The 18,813-nt window shown below is 35.1% G+C and overlaps 1 protein-coding gene and 2 long non-coding RNA genes across 4 annotated transcripts; 1 reads left to right on the plus strand and 2 right to left on the minus strand.

Moving 5' to 3' along the window:
- Positions 1-723: 723 nt before the first annotated feature.
- LOC144556581 (uncharacterized) lies at positions 724-18,564 on the minus strand. The gene is made up of 7 exons (XM_078304969.1): positions 18,424-18,564; positions 18,260-18,349; positions 18,072-18,167; positions 17,926-17,964; positions 17,784-17,828; positions 1,256-1,354; positions 724-1,145 (listed from the first exon to the last, which is right to left on the minus strand). Exons 1-7 carry the CDS (start codon positions 18,529-18,531, stop codon positions 1,080-1,082), a joined length of 543 nt encoding a protein of 180 aa, XP_078161095.1. The 5' UTR covers positions 18,532-18,564; the 3' UTR covers positions 724-1,079.
- LOC144565854 (uncharacterized) lies at positions 1,568-6,534 on the minus strand. Of its 2 annotated transcripts, XR_013515018.1 has the most exons (7): positions 6,209-6,534; positions 5,960-6,123; positions 5,276-5,380; positions 4,809-4,907; positions 4,645-4,734; positions 4,445-4,543; positions 1,568-1,618 (listed from the first exon to the last, which is right to left on the minus strand). It is a non-coding gene; the product is annotated as an uncharacterized LOC144565854 (long non-coding RNA). The 2 variants fall into 2 exon arrangements; XR_013515007.1 differs by having other exon boundaries at positions 4,445-4,734.
- Positions 8,315-12,109, plus strand: LOC144546261 (uncharacterized). Its single transcript, XR_013508734.1, has 3 exons — positions 8,315-8,690; positions 10,473-10,582; positions 11,866-12,109. It is a non-coding gene; the product is annotated as an uncharacterized LOC144546261 (long non-coding RNA).
- Positions 18,565-18,813: the final 249 nt, after the last annotated feature.

The raw sequence follows: 18,813 nt of genomic DNA on the forward strand, positions 1-18,813 counted from the left end.
ATGATGTGACAGCATGATCAAAATATCTGTTATCATAAAGGAAAAATTTCATGTAGTACTGTGCTGGCAAATTGCAATGATTAAAATCAGGATGGAGTTTTAGGTTTTGTTTTCAAGAAATTGCGAACTAAAAATTTAGCTTTTCATAAAATTATGGAAATGCCTCTAGATCTAATTTTGTAGTGTTTCTACATATAGATTGTGTCATTTCTACTTAAATGCTAATTCACGGTCATACTGATAACCTAACCCGCTTGCACAATGCATTCTCTTTTTCTTATTATACAAGCAATTATCATGTTGTCAAGTGGCAATAGCGTACCCTGCTTTGTTTAGCTCTGTGCATATTCAGCGTTGTATCTTTTTTTCCAAAAAAAAAAAACAGAAATAAAAAAATATGGACGGTTGTTAAAAAATTTCAGTTCTTTGAATACATGCGATTATGCCAAAAAAAGAAAAAGAAAAAGAAAAAGAAAATTACAGGCATTATTAATAACATTACCATCAAAGAATATAAAAATCAGAAAATTAACTGCCTGTTGTGCATATTCACCTTCCAAGTCTAGATGCAAATATATTTATTCTACAGCATGACTGCTTTTACTTTATATAAAATACCATAGCAAGTTAGAACAGATTTTGCAACCTAAAATAATAATTAAAAAAAATGCAACTAAGCTACTATATGGGCACATCTTCTATCATTACTTGGCATCCCATCAGTTTAGAAACTAAGGAAAACAGAAGGTCCACATTTCACAGACAATACAACATCCGAAGATAATAACATATGCTTACAAAGTGAAATGATAATAAGAGTGTATCTATTTAAGTCATTGAAACAAGATCCATAATGAATTCAGTTCAAAATAATGAGCTAAAGAAACACCTGTACAGCACGCATCCATCCAACAGCCTCTTGGAAGCGGTACCAACCACAGAAATTAATAAGCTCCTGGTATCCTACCCCAGACGCCCCAAAAAGAAAAGCAGCAACATTCATTTTCTTAAAACAAAGACAGCTACAAGAAAATTAAATCTATCCCTCAAAAAAAAAAAAAAAAAAAACTGTTACCAAGTCAAACAAAGAGATTTTTTAAAGGCAGTCTTAGCATGATTCTGAAATCTCGGACAGCTGTTGTTGCCTACTGCACAATAAAATGAAGATCAAATCAGGAAAAGACAAATAATAAGACCATAAATAAACGAAAACTTCCATCAAAAATTTAATCCAAAAACTGTTTTTTATCAATACCGATCTCTCATTAATGAGACCCAATTTCTTAGCAATTTTTATCTTCTCTTCAAGGTAGTCAGCATATGTATCCGGTATGAGCGAGACCAATGGTCCATCCTAATGAAAAATCAGTGTCATTCATCGAAGATTTCTCAAAGCAAAAATTATTAAAAAACTAGATAAGATTTTTTAAATCACCTGACTGAAATATCTGGCTATAAGGTCCTCTTCCGAATATTCCCCCCTGCATAGGAACAAAAAATAAAAAGAAAATAGAATTACAAGCAGAACAATTTGTTCATATGAAAAGGATAAGAAAAATACAGGTAACAAACAATATACCTTGGTAGCAGAATTGATGTATTTCATGACATTTTTAAGCTTGAAAAGATCATGCAACAAAGAGTCAGCCTCCCATGTTAGATTTTGAGACTTAAAAATAGGGCTGCTAATGAGTCGAGCCGGCTCGCGAATCAATGAGTTGAGCGGCTCAATATTTCATAACGAATCGGACTCGAAACTAAAAAATGTCCTAACTCGACTCAGCTCACTTTTGAAAGAAAAAAGCTCGGCTCGGCTCGGCTCGACTCGCGAGCTCTCGAGTCGGCTCGTGAGCCGGCTCATATTACATGTTAAAAAAATGATCATTTAATTATTTTAAATAAATGATTGAAGTGGGATAGAGATATTCCGGCCATTTTTATTAATACCCCAAAAATAAAACATTTTTACCAAAATAACCTGAAATTTTTTTTTTTTTAAATCTAACCAGACCGCCAGGATTACTAGCGGTCCAGTTCCATACCAGACCGCCAGGACCCTGGGCGGTCCAGTAGGGACCAGACCGCCTGGATCCCTGGCGGTCCAGTGGGGATTAATGCAGCGGATCCGAATCTGCCCCGCCCCCTTTCCCTTTCTTCTCTGTTTAGCGAACCAGCCTAGACCCAAAAAAAAAAAAAACAGCGATCACATCGTCGGGTAATTTTTTTGGGCGATTGTTTGGGCGATTTCGGACGATTTTCTCCTCCACTACTAAATCTACAGGTAATTTTTTTTTCATTCCTTTGTAATTATTTTATAATTAGTCTATGTTTACTGTACAATTAGTCTATGTTTGTGGTTCTGTTGAATAGGATGGACAATAGCGAAAGAGGTACTCATGCTGCCAAATGTCACTGTAATGCAGTACTTCTTTTGAAAAGAGTTGGTGTCAAATGTCCCATTGAAAATCCACCCCTTTCAGACGATGACTTTGTTGAAAATCCATATGGATATGGTCTGAAAAAAAATTCGGCGAGCACATCGTCGGGTGTCACCAATCAGAAGCCGGCGGCTAAGAATACTGCTGTTAAGAATCCGGCTGCTACGAAGTCAGTTGGTAAGAAGCCGACGGCTAAGAAATAGGATTTTAAATTCGTCAATTTAGTTTTTCCGTTGTGAGATGTTTCTTAATGTATTTTATCATCTTGTCAGACAATTTATCATTTATCTTTGAATTAATTATTGAATATGCTAGATAATATAACTGTAGTTCTAAAGTAGTCTAACATAGTCTAACAAGTAAAGTTCGCGAATACAATTAAAGTTCAATGATACAACTGAAGTTCACCAATATTCATAAGTTAGTTCAAACCAAACAAAATAAGTTCACCCACGCAAAATAATAAGTTCATCTTTCACAACGTCGGAATAAACCCAATAGACGAGAAGATTTTCTGGTGCCAGCTGCAGGTGCAGCAGTACTTGTAGACCCTTGGCTACTAGATGATTGGGTCGCAGGAGGTGGTTGTGTTCTACCAGTTGCTTCAGCAACAACTCTCGCATTTTCTCTTTCATTGTGTTTGTTTATAGCATCTGAACATAACAACATAATTCAGTTATTAATATAATAAAATCATAAATTAATTTCGAAAAATGCTACATACCTGCCCTGCGCCTGTTAGAAACGGAACGGCGAGCCTGATTTCCCGATGGCCTCCTACCACCCATCTCGTCCATGGTCATTACAGCACGTTTGTGTCTCCTCCTCCCCTTCCTTATCCATCCTTCTGAAGGTTCTATCACCGACATACGCAGGCCACTCATGCTGGTTGGGATAAGAATGGAAAGATCCACCCCAAGTAGAAGCAAGGTAATCGGTACGATACATGTCAGCGACATAGTGATCCTCGGCTCTAAAAATTAAACAGAAAATAATATAATAAAAAATAAAATACCTGTAGCAATCGCCTCTAAATCGCCTAAAATCGCCAAAATCGCCAAAATATTTCTTCTCTGTGGTTTAATATGATACTGTGTGCTGGAGAGAGGGATTATATGCAGCATAGTGGACCGCCAGGATCACTGGCGGTCTGGTCCATAGTGGACTGCCCAGATCCCTGGCGGTCTGGTATGGAAGTGGACCGCCAGTGATCCTGGCGGTCTGGTTAGATTTTAAAAAAAAACCAATTTTCAGGTTATTTTGGTAAAAATATTTTTTTTTTTGGGTATTAATAAAAATGGCCGGAGATATTCTTGTGACTTTAAATTACATGTTGAAAAACTTTGATTATTTTTTAAAGAAATTATCAAAATAAATTTGACAAAAAGATCATTTCTTTAAAATAATTTCAAAATGCCGGCTTATATTACATGTTGAAAAACTTTGAAAAAGGAAAAATTTGAAATCTGAAAAAAATTTGAAATTTGAACTTTTTTTCAAATTTAACTTTTTTCAAATTTTTTCAGATTTCAAATTTTTTCAGATTTTAAATTTTTCAGATTTTAATTTTTTTCAAATTTGAAATTTTTCATTTTTCAAGTTTCAAAATTTTCAACATGTAATATGAGCCGGCATTTTGAAATTATTTTAAAGAAATTATCTTTTTTTCAAATTTCTTTATATCATTTCTTTAAAAAATAATCAAAGTTTTTCAACATGTAATTTAAATTCAAAAGAATATCTCTATCCCACTTCGATCATTTCTTTAAAATAGTTAAATTATCATTTTTTCAACATGTAATATGAGCCGGCTCGCGAGCTTACGAGCCGAGCTGAGTCGAGCCAAGTGCTTACATAAACCGAACCGAGCCGAGTTAGAGCCGAATCATTTTGCTTCTCTCATTGAGCTGAGCCGAGTTTGAGCCGAACCTTAATCATTAGCAGCCCTACTTAAAAAGTTTACAATTAAGGTTTAAATATAAATAAAGAAACCCAAAAAAGCTCACACTATGTAATATACGGTCGTTGTCTCCATTTTTTATGTAGGGAGAGGAAGAGGCTACAGCTTTCTTTTTAATGTCAATCAACACTTCCATATAATCACTCTAAACAGACGTACATTCATTTGATTAGCTTAAATCAAGCCCTAGAAAAGCATAAAACAAAAAAAACAAAAAAAAAAGATCCAGGGGATTGAAAACAGAACCTCCGATCGTGCTACTTCATGCCTGAACTTAGTACATAATGATACCCACTCTTTCGCATTTTGTTCTGCTTTCTTCAACAAAAGTATTTCCTGAGACAGACAAATGAACATTATTTCCACAAAGTATAGGATGCCAAGAAATATTAACAAGAAAAGAGATGAACCTCAGTGATAGTATCCACAAAGAAAGGTGAAAGGATGCCGTTGTATTTCACTGAAGCTTCATCGTGTTTTCTCTTTAACTCTGACGCACTTATATCCCACTGAACCATGAAAACCAATTGAATTTGTGAGAAGCTTGCATGCTAGAGCAAATGAAATCAGGGCAAAAAAAAAAACATAGCAAGTCAAAGCCAACCTTTTATGCAAACGAGCAATCAGAAAGAGGTGAGAGTTTGTTTCTTTTCCCCGTTTGGAAGAACAACTCGTAGCAAATTCAGATTGATTCAACATTTGATTTGCAAAAAATAAATTGATTGGTAAAATCAACGCCCAAAAGAAAATTGACATGGTACATAATATAAACTCGAAAAGCAGAGTTTGTAGATTTGCAAGCAATTCATGATTGATTTGTGTTTCCTTCTTTTTCCCAACAATTTTTCAAAAGATTTGCTAAAGTAGAAGCATTTACCTTAAATGAGGATTGTAGCTCCTTGAAAAGATCCTGGAAAGCAAGGTCGGCACTATATGTCGGGTAAAAAATGGAATAATGACCTGTGATGTCGTCATTGCCATACTGAAAAAAGGTGAACAGGAAAAGACGGGAATTATTGCTAATATATATCCCTTATACATATGGAGCTATTTTTTGTTCTCCTACAATTACTTTACTTGTTATATTATAGCGCGATTTTCAAAATTCTGTTTCGATCAAAATGGAGTTTTCTATTCCATTTCAGTTTTGTTCTGTACTTTTTAAGGGAAGAGTAAGTTTTGATGGAGAGACGTTTGGTTAAAACATAAAGCGGAGTCTCGATCAACGTTTGAATAAGATCTTCTATACTATATTCTAAAGCAAGTAAGGACCTTAAAAGAAGAGTATTAGGGTCGGCACAACAAGCAAGACTCCTAGTTGTTTAAGACACACACACATATATATACTCAATGGGAGAATTAAAGTTTGGATTACGTATGATGACCATTGAAATGTTTGGAATTTGTAGGTCATGGTTGGTTCGTTCACAAAGGGCCTACCAATACCAATCAATTCTAGGGAGTAATGGATGAATTTTGAACCCACTATACTAAAACAAACAAAATAGGCCACTAAATGCGGTAACCACATGAACCAAAGGAGTTGAGAAAGTGTAATTACAAAAACATCTCCAACATATAGGCGCTGGTAGTTGTCATAAGGACCCGGATCTGTGCGCAGGATCCATCCCTTGTTTCTGAACTCAGGATTAGATTCTATACTACAGGCAAGATCATCTTCGAAAGATTGAATTTTTTTGCAGCATCCTCTCGCCCTTCAGAAATCTAAAAAATCAATAAAGCAAAATATTTATCTATCTGGTGACTGACTGAGAATTGATAAGGAAGAGAGAAAGAGAAAGTGACTCACAAGATAAAGCTTAATTTCTTCGATTTTGCATTCCTCGTTCAATTTTTCCAGGCTTTCCGTCCATGATTTCCAGGGATCTTCCAAGCTATCACCATAACGATCGAAGAATGCGTCGAACGTAAGAAAAGACGAGTACTCAGGACTTTGAGTGTCCGCTTTTGCTTTCTTCGACGCCTCCAAGCCCGAGCCCGAGTTCGAGCCGATCTCCTCACATGCCCTCTTAATCGGAAGTTGAAGGTTCGTCGCCATTAAATCCTCTCTACTACTACTAGTATCTTACCTGTCTCCCTCTATCTCTCTTTCTGTGACGATCTTAATTAAGACACAATCAGAGATGAAAAATAACAAGTAACAATCGAATGATTTTTTTGAAATGGAAGGAATTTATAGCTGTTGCTACCCTATTTGACAATTTATCTCAATTTAGAATGAAATTACGTAATCCATTTCACCATTTGGCGAATCAAATTTGCTTTATATAGGCCGATGAGATTCTCAAGGGAATTTGCCACCTCAGCACCAGGTAAATCTTTCAGCCCCGCTTTATTCTTCATTTGACTTGACGAGTATTTAACAACGTCCTTTTTAATTGTCTGGGGCCTATTGTCAGTGAATGAATATTTAACGGCTGTTTGTGTCGCTCCGTTAACCAGATTACCAGAACAATACTGGCCAATTGTGGTTCCAACCTTCAAAATCTCTTGATTAAAAATCTTGAAATGCAATAAAATAATCTGGAGAAAATGATAGAATTTACTATAGTTTCACTCATCTTATTTCGACAACAATTTATGTTTATCTTTATTAAGTTAGTTTTAATAACCAAAATTGTTTGGTATAAATAAATAAGAATATGTTTTTCACCATCAGTGTTGAAGGAAAAAATAATTATTTGTTCCTTCTTCGAATTTAGTATACATGGATTATTTATGTTGCAAACAATCCTGAAAAAAAAAAGAAAAATTGTGTATGCTATCTTCTATTACTATTTATTATTTATCTATATGTTAAATTTTAAAGTTCAATCCTATAACATAACTCCGTTGCAAGTTGCAACGCACGGGCACGATACTAGTAATTTTATAATAAAGGCTCACGAAAATACTGAGCCAGCGCATGGAATTGTTTTATTGATCCAGTTAATATTATTTTATAGTTATACTTAATATTACATGAAGCTACCGTTGGAAAAGTTTTGTTATATCCCATAAATTTAAAACATGATTAATTATACTAATCTAAAAGTTTTACTCAAATAATTTATTTTATTCTATTTTATTAAACCAACGGTCATTTAGAAATTATTTATTATCAAATTAAAATATAAACTAGAAATCTTGAGATATTATATATATAAATTATGAAACTTTGAAAATAAACAATAAGATTTGTGTAAATAGATAAATCAATCAGGATTTAATTAAATGTGCAAGGATATGAATTTTCACGCAAACAAAATTTTAAAAGCTACAAATCTCGTTCATAATAAATTATATAGCCAAATTAGATTTTTATATGCATAAATGAATATTATAACGAATTTTTCCAAACCAATTTTTGTTAGAATCCAATTGTTATATCCAATCATATTCATTAGAAACCCCATTTTATTGTTCGATTGTTGTAACCCTTGGATCTCCTCATAGCACGGCTTTTGAAGTTATCTAAACCTTTGATGTTGAATTAAATAAATTCATATTGAAATTCTGAATTCGTTTGGACCTTTGGATTAAATCTAGCACGAATCTTGACTTAATCTCATGCCTTGTTTTTGAATCCAATTGAAACTAAGATTTAATCAAATTGAATGAAAATTTCGGATCCATGCACATATCACTCCTGCCTCCGTTTCTCTCCTTTTTCCTTTCCTCCGTGTTTCACCGACAGGGGACCCCACAGCCCCCTTTTCTTTCCCTCTTTCCTTCCTCTCCTGTCCGCGCAAGATAGAGGTGATGCCTCTCTCTCTCTTCTCTCCCTGCCAAACCTAGCCCCACCTCCCGTTCTTCCATTGGTTTCACGACCCCACCCCCGTGCCCTCTTTTCTTTACTTTCCTTCAAGGAGAAGGAACTTGGATCGTTTTCCCGCTCCCTCTCGCGTTGTCCCGTCCGATGTCAGAGCGCCCACGCCCCTTTGAGGCGAATTTATTGCGAAACGGCGAGAGTCGTCGCTACTTTTCCATTGTCAGCTGGTCGTACTGTCTATTGCGTGTGGTCTCTCATTTTTCCGAGTATATAAACCCTCTCTACCTCTTTCTTTGGTTTTTCTGGTTCTCTCTCATGCGTTGAGGCTTTTGCTTGTTTCTCTCTGTTCTTGCTCTTTTCCCTCTTTCTGTCATTCTGGTTTGTTCTGGCACGCCGTTCTGGTACGCCTGTTGACTAGTGCTGTTATGGTGCTGTACTGTACTGGTGCTGGTTGCTGTTGCGCTGGTGTCGATTCCCCCTTCCCTTTTTAGTCTCTCCATACCGGGCTAGCTCTAATCGGGTAAATTATCAATGCCTCTTATTCAATTAGTCGGATTTTGTTGGGAATTTTTAGATAAATACACTGTTGCTCGGGTTGTTGATTTTCCCGGCAAATGGTGCTGAATTGAGGCTTGAGCCATGTGTTGATTTCTGGCATGCCTAATCTGATTCTGATCTGGGGCTTGGTTCTGTTTTGCTGGTTCTGTTGATGCTGGCCTGGTCTATTCTGTTTTGCTGGTTCTGTGATGCTGACCTGGTCTGTTCTGTTGTGCTGGTTCTATTGATGTTTGGCATGGGTTGTTCTGTTTTGCTGGTTGTGCTTGTTGATGTACATGTGATGCTGGTATCAATCGGTACTGGTTCAGTGATACCACTGGTACTGTGTTGAATTTATTTGTGTACCAGACTTGACTTGACAGGGACCAAATCATAAATAAAATAAATTGAGGGTTGCTTGTGCAAAATGCACACCCTTGGGAATTTTATAAATACGAGGGGTCAAGGTGCAATATTATTGTATATGGGCTTGGCCTTTTTCTTGTTTGGTTCGGCTGAAATGTTGAGATTGGGCTTAAGGCCCTTGTAAAATATAAGAAATTATAAAGAGGGATGGAACTGGGCCTTTCTTTTGGGCCTATGCAGAAAACGTAAAATAAAAAGAGATAGATTGAGTTGGCTTTAATTATAATTATGGTATTTGGAATTTTTCCAAGAAGCGTAATTATCGGACCTAAGACGCGGCTTTTAAAGTTTGAGTTTTATAAGGAATCGAATTAAAATCGGATGCTTACGTAAACTTGAACTAGTTTGGGAAATGATTATACCGTCCAGGGTCTGATGCCTCGATGATGACTCATAACATAATTTGAGCAGATACTAAAATAACCCGATTGGACAACTGTATGATCCCGAAACAAACCAAATTAAAACACCCAACACATTAAACTAAAATAAAAGTTTTATAAAAAGTTTTTAAAGTTAAAATAACTCTTTTAAACATTTTTCAAACTTGTACAAAAATTCGTTGTTAATTATTAAAGGACCAATTTATTTAGCAACGAAAAGTATTTATTGGACATAGATTCGAAACGACTAATTAAATGTAGAAATTAATTTAGTTATAAAAAGAACGAATTGCGCGACTTAGGAATAAATTAATTAGAAAACGCGTACAATAATTAAAGGTTTTGTTTTTAAAAATTTTATAAAAGAATTATACACCTAGAATATAAAATAACTAAACTATATTAAAACGGATTATAAAAATTGCAATGACCATGCAATCAATATATTTTTATTAAAATATTCGCATTAGAGATTTTTGATTATAAATTTACTTTCAAAATCGAATTTTGATCAATTAAAATTAATTGTAGTCCGTTTAAAATAAATCAAAGTAGATAGGCAATTAGAATATATTAGTTAAGTAAAACCCGCTAATTTACCATAGCTCTCGAACAATTATTTTTATTTACGAATAATTCGACATTTGAATTTCTACAAGCAATATATCTTCAAATTAAATTATTAAATATATAAATTAATTTAGGATTAAATTAGATTAAATTAGATCAAAGTGAATGATCAATATCTAACGAACTTATAAAGAAATTAAGATTAACGCTAAGCTCGATGACATGAAATTAAATAATTAATATATGCCTAACCGGATCGGTCAGACTGACTGAATCGGTAATTTTATAAAATCGAACTAATCGAGAAATTGAATTGCACATTAACTGGGACGAGAGTTATAATAAATTAGCATAGATTTTAATTAGTTTAAATCACGTGATCACAGATCAGTCAACTCCGTACGAGTCCGACCCGTGGGCCGATCCGACTGACCCGCAGATCGGAGCATACGTGGAGCACGTTGATTTTTAGCGACAGAGACTCCAGCCCCCTCAGGTGTGGGATATCTGAATTATCTTTTTCGTGGGCGTACTCTTACCAGTCGATCCATCTGACCTGACATCCGCACTTTATTTTTAAGTAGTTGCATTAAAACTGTAGAGCATGTTTATCATTTTCTGCACTATAGGTAGAATTGCATAAGCCCCGAAAAAAACCTGAATTTACTGTATTGTAGGAGTAGAGTAATTAAATAATACTATATTTATATTATTAGAATATTAGGATACTAGTTTGTCTTCTTCTCGTGGAGACAATATATTATTATTATATTACGTGCATACGCATGCATTGGTGAGAGCTGAGCAGAGCCGAGTGACTTCGTTCCGTCTTGGTGTCACTTGGCATGGGACGGCCCGACAGCCACTGAGCTGAGGGTTACTTGATCCTTGGATGGCTTTAGGATTTATATTATATGTATAAACTTGATTATATATCATTTTCGATCATTTTACTATTTGACGTGAGCAGTTCCGATCTCGAGTTCTGTGGCACGATACGATTCGGGAATTTATTCCTTCCCTACATTAGGAGCTACTTTGCCTAGAACGGAAGTTCCCAAGTCCAATGCAGGCCTTGAGGAATGATGTGCAAGTGCATAAGGTCGACGAGCCTTGATGCACGGGGTCGACGAGCCTTGATGCACGGGGTCGACGAGCCCCTGATCCTATTGGTCTGGCCGGACGGTAGAGTTCTCTCCTGCTCATGAGGGAAGAGATTAACTTTTTACGACTTGCATTGTATGATTTCTCCTATTGGATATGTTTGGGTGATGAATCGTTAGGTGAGATGACACATTGGATTTGATATAACCATCGGCTAGTGTGCTATTATCTTGTGGAGCAATGCTCGATGTCACTAGGCAACGTGTATCATTGCACTCTGATCACAGTCCTTGGATTATATTGTTTGGATCTTTTTGATCCTATTGGCACGGCACGGGGTGATTACTTTATCCATATTATTATTATTATTATTGTATTTGGGCACACAGTGCAAGGAGTACTGGATTCCGACTTGATTTATATCCGATATTACACCTTGATTTTATTTTGGGTTTATTTCGCATGTTGGCATAATAGAATAATCGCATCATGACATCATTCAAAAATATTATAAATTCTATTAGTTATTAATATAGGTTCACACATGTGCATATTTTAATTGTATTCATTTTATAAATAAAAGTGCTTTGACCGTAGAGGATCCTTGAGGGGATAATTCTGGGTCACATACTGGGCGATTCGTCGCTCACCCACAAGTTGTTTCGTGGGTTTTAGGTACAGGTTCTGGCGGTCCGCAGCAGAAGATGTCAGGAGCTGTCCCCGAGGGCCACACCACTTGACCTAGTTAGGATTATGCTTTTGATTAGGTTTACGAGTCCCGTATTTTCTGTGTTATATATATACGGGCTCGATAGATCATGTATCCCCTTCTATAGATGGTGTGATTTGGATCCGAGATGGATCGAATTATATGTTATGTATGTGTATGTTTATTTATTTGCTATATGACTGATGCTTGATATTTATATTATTTTGCTTCCGCTGCTGTTTGATTTATTATTGATGATTAGCCTTGCGTGCTTAATGACTAATTAAACACGAGGCGAGGTTGATCACACCTTAATCCAAAATTCCTGGTTTGGGGTGTGACAAGTTTAGAATGACATCAGCAAGCAGTATTTAATTAAGATATTTAAAATGAAACATTTAATTGAAAACATAATTTTTGCTCTTTGAACTTAGCCAATCTATTTAATTTTGATAAAAAAAAAAACATTTTGACAAATGCAAGCAATACATAAGATCTTTCTTTAAATGACTCTTGTGTAAACACCTGTTACAAAACAAAAACACAAAATAGGAAAATGTTAGAAAAGGCATTTAATGGTTGATATTATAATTATGTGGTTAGAAAAGGCAATCTGATAATTGTCAATATTGTAAAGTTAATTCATTGTCAATGGATTGCAAGATATGCATTGATGGTTGATATTTTAATTGTGTGATCTGATTTACAAGGTTTGATATTTGGAGTCCCTAGCTTAACCAATGGTACCATCTCAATCTGAATCTCACTTGCATACAACAAAGAATAGTTTCTGGTATGCAACAGCGCCGGAAAAGTCCTCTTACAACATATGTAGCAGGGGGTCTCGCCAAGCAGTAATTGTCAGTATACCGAGCATCAATTCTCGAGATCTCCATAGTAACTCCAAATTGAAACTGATTCAGCCCACCTGCATTATTTAAGATTTCATAAATTGTCAAATAAGAGGAAAAAATACTTGTGACTACATAATTTATCAATATCAATACTTTTTCTTCAAAAATTAACTAAAACTGACCCCATTCATTTTTCCTTCATATGTAAAGGGATAGAGTAAAGGATCAACAGTTGTTTCCTAAACTTTTTATTTAAAAGAGGGGAGAAATTAAGGAGCCATATGTTTTATATGGAAGTACATATGGCCTTGACTGGAAAAATCTCCACAAAGGCTAAAAAGGAAATAATAAAGACTATATAACCTTCGAAACCATCAGCCATAACACTATAACAGTGGCTAAGAGGCCTCCATCATTTGCTTCATGAAAGCCTATGTTGTCGCCTTCTACAACCAGACACCTCAATATCACTTCAATACAAGAATTATATTCTGGCAAGATTGTAACATCCACCTATCCACGTAAAATAAATTAATAAATTAAACAAATTATGATATTGATATCTTCAACTTGAAAGTAGACAATTCTTACAAAAGTCAAATGAAAATTTGTAATTACTGGTACAACATTTCAAAAAATAATACAAGACGGTTACTGTCTTATAACATAAACAAACTTTTTCATTTTTGAAATTTTCTATGATTTATAATGAATTCTCAAAGTTTAGCTTCTGAAAATGCAAAAAACAGGTACAATAGTGCTGCTGCTGCAAATCTTCTCTATACAAAAACCCCAAATTTAACTTAGAAAATTCGTAAAAATGTGAAATAAATCATGGTGAAAGATCTTAATATCCTGAGAATTTCAGTACTAAGAACACTCAATTTGGAGTTATAGTTTGTCTTGTACAAATTATACAAAATTGTTTGTCATAAAATAAAATCTGGTACAACCAAAACTGATTTGAGAAAACCATAAATTTGGCATAGCTCTAGGCAATACAGTGAGTTGAAATTAATTGTGGGTGTAAATCATGACTTCCTGAAATTTTAGACACAAGAAAACATCCAATTTGAATCTATGATCTGTTCTACACAAAAATAACAAAACATCATGTCAGAATGATCCAAACTCAAGATATGGAAATGATATTTGTGTCTAAAATCTATATGTCAAAGAATTCAGAAAAAAAAAAAAAAAAAGCTAAAAAGAGATTCTAACCATGGAAGAATGGCGAGAATGGTCTTGTACGAGAGAATGGCCCAGAAGGAAGCTTTCGGTGTCACTCATTGTGCCCTGCCATGCGATGTCAACAACTGCGCTTGCCTTGGTCAAATTCTGATAGCAAGTGGAACCTAACATGATGAAACAAAGAAAAAACAAGTACTATTTATTATGTTCTTATAGGATGTTTGGCATAATCCTTCAGACCACGCGTCCATATCTTTAAGGAAAACAAAATAGTGGTAACTCGTTAACTCACAATCCTTCAAACTAGGGGTGGCAACGAGCTAGGTCACACTCAAACTCGGCTTGTTGGTGTATCAAGCTGAGCGAGCAAGTTTGAATTTCAGGTCCCGAGCTAAAACTATTGCTCAAGACCGACTCGTGGCTTGTCCGAGCGAGCCGAGCTAGCTCGTTACTAACTTGGCATATTTATAAATTTGTATATTTTTTTTCCTGCTATATCTTAATTTTTCATAACACATCTTATCAATTATGGCTAAAACAAAATAATATTTATATGACTAATTATTGAGGAATACTCTTAATTCAATTGTAATTAAGCAAATTAACTACTATAAATTAACTTTACAGCTAAATTCATGCATACAAATATATCAAAATCCTAAATTCATACAAACATATTCACAGAATAAATTTATGGATACCAAATCAAACAAATTCATACAAATTAACTTAATTGCTTATAATTAATTCACACATATTCCATACAAAATTACCAATAAACTTAAACACAGTCCAAAGTGCAATTGTCATAACATTGGCTATAACATTCATAAATCATAATATCTCTAATCTGAAGTGAACGGATCCGATTAAACTATTAAACTATGTATATTAAATAGCTCGTTAACGACCGAGCTGGCTCGTGCCGAGCCAGGCCAAACTCAAACTCATTAATTTTGGCTCGAGTATGTAGCGAGCGAGCTAATTTTAACTCGATCCACTAACGAACGAGCTGTTACCGATCGAGTCACGGGCAAATACCAAGCGGACCACGAGCCACGAGCTTTTTTGCCAGTCCTACTTCAAACCACGCATCTCTAAATCGATTGCCGACCTTGTTGCATAAGCAGTAAATTAACCCATTAGCGATCAATCATGGTGCCACATTAAATCGATGCGAATTGAAAGTAGTCACTTAAAAGTCACAATTAGATTTGCACTTAGAGAACCACACACAAGATAAAGGCCTGAGCAATACTAAATTAGAGAAGATAAAAAATGAAATATATTTTTGTTTGGATTTATAGGCAGTTAGGCAATGACACGAAAGGTTAAAAAATAAATAATTACATTGTGGCAATTTGTCTAATGCTGGTTCAGTGTCGTGTCTTTTTTCCAAAAAAAAAAATGAAATAAAAAATATTGACGGTTGTTAAAAAATTTCACTTCTTTCAATACATGCGATTATGCCCAAAAAGAAAATTACAGGCATTATTATAACATTACCCTAAAAGAATATAAAAATAAAAAAAATAACTGCCTGTTGCGCATATTCACCTTCCAAGTTTAGATGCAAATATATTTATTCTACAGCATGACTGCTTTTACTTTATATAAAATACCATAGCAAGTTACAACAGATTTTGCAACTTAAAATAATAATTAAAAAAATGCACCTAAGCTACTAAATGGGCACACCTTCTATCATTACTTGGGATCCCATCAGTTTAGAAACTAAGGAAAACAGAAGGTCCACATTAATTTCACATATAATACAAGATCTAGCGAAATGCTTTTAATCCCCAATACTACTTCCCGGGCATCCAAACTCTCAGTGGAATTGATTCTATTGCTTCTTCCTCATCTGGCATCCAGTTTTGTGCTTAATTCCTCTTATTGTCTGTTCAATAAACCACCAAATAAGTTGTTAAGACTATGATATTCCTAGCTGACTTAGGTGGCACATTTTGGAAGCAAATAACGTTTTAGAATAGATAATACAACATCCGAAGATAATAACATTTGGTTCTAAAGGGATCATCTCAAGTCTTAGTAAATGGATTACTCGGAAAAAAGATCATTCTCAAGAGAGGTGTCCGTCAAGGAGATCCTCTCTCACCTTTTTTGTTTATCATGGCGATTGATTTCCTTCCAAGGTGGCTATCGAGGCTTCAGGTTCTAGATGCAATAAGATTACCTATACGACGGATGCATCCGTGTTTGCTTTATGCGGATGATGTGTTATTTTTTGTGAAACCTGAAGTTCAACAAATCCAATTACTAAAAGTTGTGCTTCTAACATTTGCCTCAATCTCGGGTCTGCATGTTAACATGATGAAATCTGAGATATTGATATCGGGAGTAACAGAACAGCTATCTCAAACATTAACTACAATCATGGGTTGCAAAACAGGCACATTTCCCTTCTGTTATTTGGGTCTACCACTGACAAATGGCCGACTGCCAAAGACGGCTTTCTTACCTTTGATCCAAAAGATTGCAAACAGATTGTCAGGTTGGGCTGCTAAATTTCTCTCGATAGCCGGCAGGGTTCTACTTACAAATACGGTTTTGTCCTCTATACCGATTTATTTTATGTCGGTATTCAAACTGCCTTCATGGGTTATCTTTGAAATCGACAAAATCAGGAAGCGGTTCCTTTGGCATGGTGTTCAAGAAGGTCAGAAGAAAATTCATCTAGTCAATTGGGATTTAGTTTGTACACCTAAGGAACTTGGAGGTTTAGGCGTACTCGATCTCAAAATGTTAAACTTGGCATTATTAGTCAAATGGATCTGGCAATGGGATTCAAAGCATCAGAAACTATGGAAATCAATTTTTCAAGAGCTGTACACAAGGCCGGGGGGCAATATCAACCACTCATACTTATTCAATAATCAATTGAAAACACTACTACCTTTTTCTCAAGCATTTATACACAGAGTTGTGGGTAATGGAAAAGAAATTGAGTTTTGGCATGAGAATTGGGGTTGTGGCGTAATGAAGCAAAAATATTCTGAGCTGTACACGTTTGTATGGTCAAAGGATGTCACTTTGGAAGAAATTTTGCTGCAGCACGATCTGTCTGATCTATTCAGACCAGTTTTATCAAGGACTGCACGGCAACAACTATCGGATATGTGCGGGGTAGTCCAAGGCGTAAGACGGATGTTAAGAAATGATGATCGGGATGATGCAATATGGACAGCTCAATCAGTGGGTATTTTCTCTGTGAAATCAGCCTACTTTGCACTGAAAAATGGTCCTAGGATCAAATCGGTTCTTCCACTAATTTGGAAGCTCAAAGCCCCACCTCGTTTCAGAATCTTTGGATGGTTGGTTCTATTAAATAGGATCTTGACGACTGAAAATCTAAACAAAAGAGGTTTTAGTTTGGTGAGTATATGTTACTTGTGTCGTGCGAATATTGAAACAACAACTCACATCTTTAACGAGTGCATGGTTTCAAGGGAAGTTTATCAATTGGTGGAGACCAGGTTGTTGCCAAATCACCACGGCTTCTTAACTTCTGGAAATGATATCATAGCAAATCAGGAAAAGACAAACCATAAGACCATAAATAAACAAAAACTTCCATCAAAAATTTAATCCAAAAACTGTTTTTTTATCAATACCGATCTCTCATTAATGAGGCCCAAATTCTTAGCGATTTTTATCTTCTCTTTAAGCGATTTTTATCTTCTCTTTAAGGTAGTCAGCATATGTATCCGGTATGAGCGAGACAAATAATGGTCCATCCTAATGAAAAATCAGTGTCATTCATCGAAGATTTCTCATAACAAAAATATTAAAAAACTACATAAGATTTTTTAAATCACCCGACTGAAATATCTGACTATAAGCTCCTCTTCCGAATATTCCCCCTGCATAGGAACGAAAAATAAGAAGAAAATAGAATTACAAGCATAACAATTTGTTCATATGAAAAGGATAAGAAAAATACAGGTAACAACAATATACCTTGGTAGCAGAATTGATGTATTTCATGACGTTTTTAAGCTTGAAAAGATCATGCAACAAAGAGTCAGCCTCCCATGTTAGATTATGAGACTTAAAAGTTTACAATTGAGGTTTAAATATAAATAAAGAAACCCAAAAAAGCTTACGGTATGTACTATACTGTCGTGGTTTCCATTTTTTATGAAGGGAAAGGAGGTTACATCTTTCTTTTTCATATCAATCAACACTTCCATATAATCCCTCTAAACGGAAGTACATTCATTTGATTAGCTTAAATCAAGCCCTAGAAAAGCATAAAACAAAAAAAAAAGATCCAGGGGATTGAAAACAGAACCTCCGATTGTGCTACTTCATGCCTGAACTTAGTACATAATGATACCCACTCTTTCGCGTTTTGTTCTGCTTTCTTCAAAAAATGTATTTCCTGAGACAGACAAATGAACATTATTTCCACAAAGTATAGGATGCCAAGAAATATTAACAAGAAAAGAGATGAACCCCAGTGATAATCTCCACAAATAAAGATGAAAGGATGCTGTTGTATCTCATTGAAGCTTCATAGTGTGTTCTCTTTAACTCTGATGCACTTATATCCCACTGAACCATGAAAAGCAATTGAATTTGTGAGAAACTTGCATGCTAGAGCAAATGAAATCAAGGCAAAAAATAAAAATAAAACATAGCAAGTCAAAACCAACCATTTATGCAAACAAGCAATCAGAAAGAGGTGAGAGTTTGTTTCTTTTCCCCATTTGGAAGAACAACTCGTAGCAAATTCAGATTGATTCAACATATTATTTGCACAAATAAATTGATTGGTAAAATCAACACCCAAAAGAAAATTGACATGGTACATAATATAAACTCGAAAAGCAGAGTTTGTAGATT

The sequence above is a fragment of the Carex rostrata genome, chromosome 1, assembly GCF_964058835.1.
Source record: "Carex rostrata chromosome 1, lpCarRost1.2, whole genome shotgun sequence".
Taxonomy (NCBI): Eukaryota; Viridiplantae; Streptophyta; class Magnoliopsida; order Poales; family Cyperaceae; genus Carex; species Carex rostrata.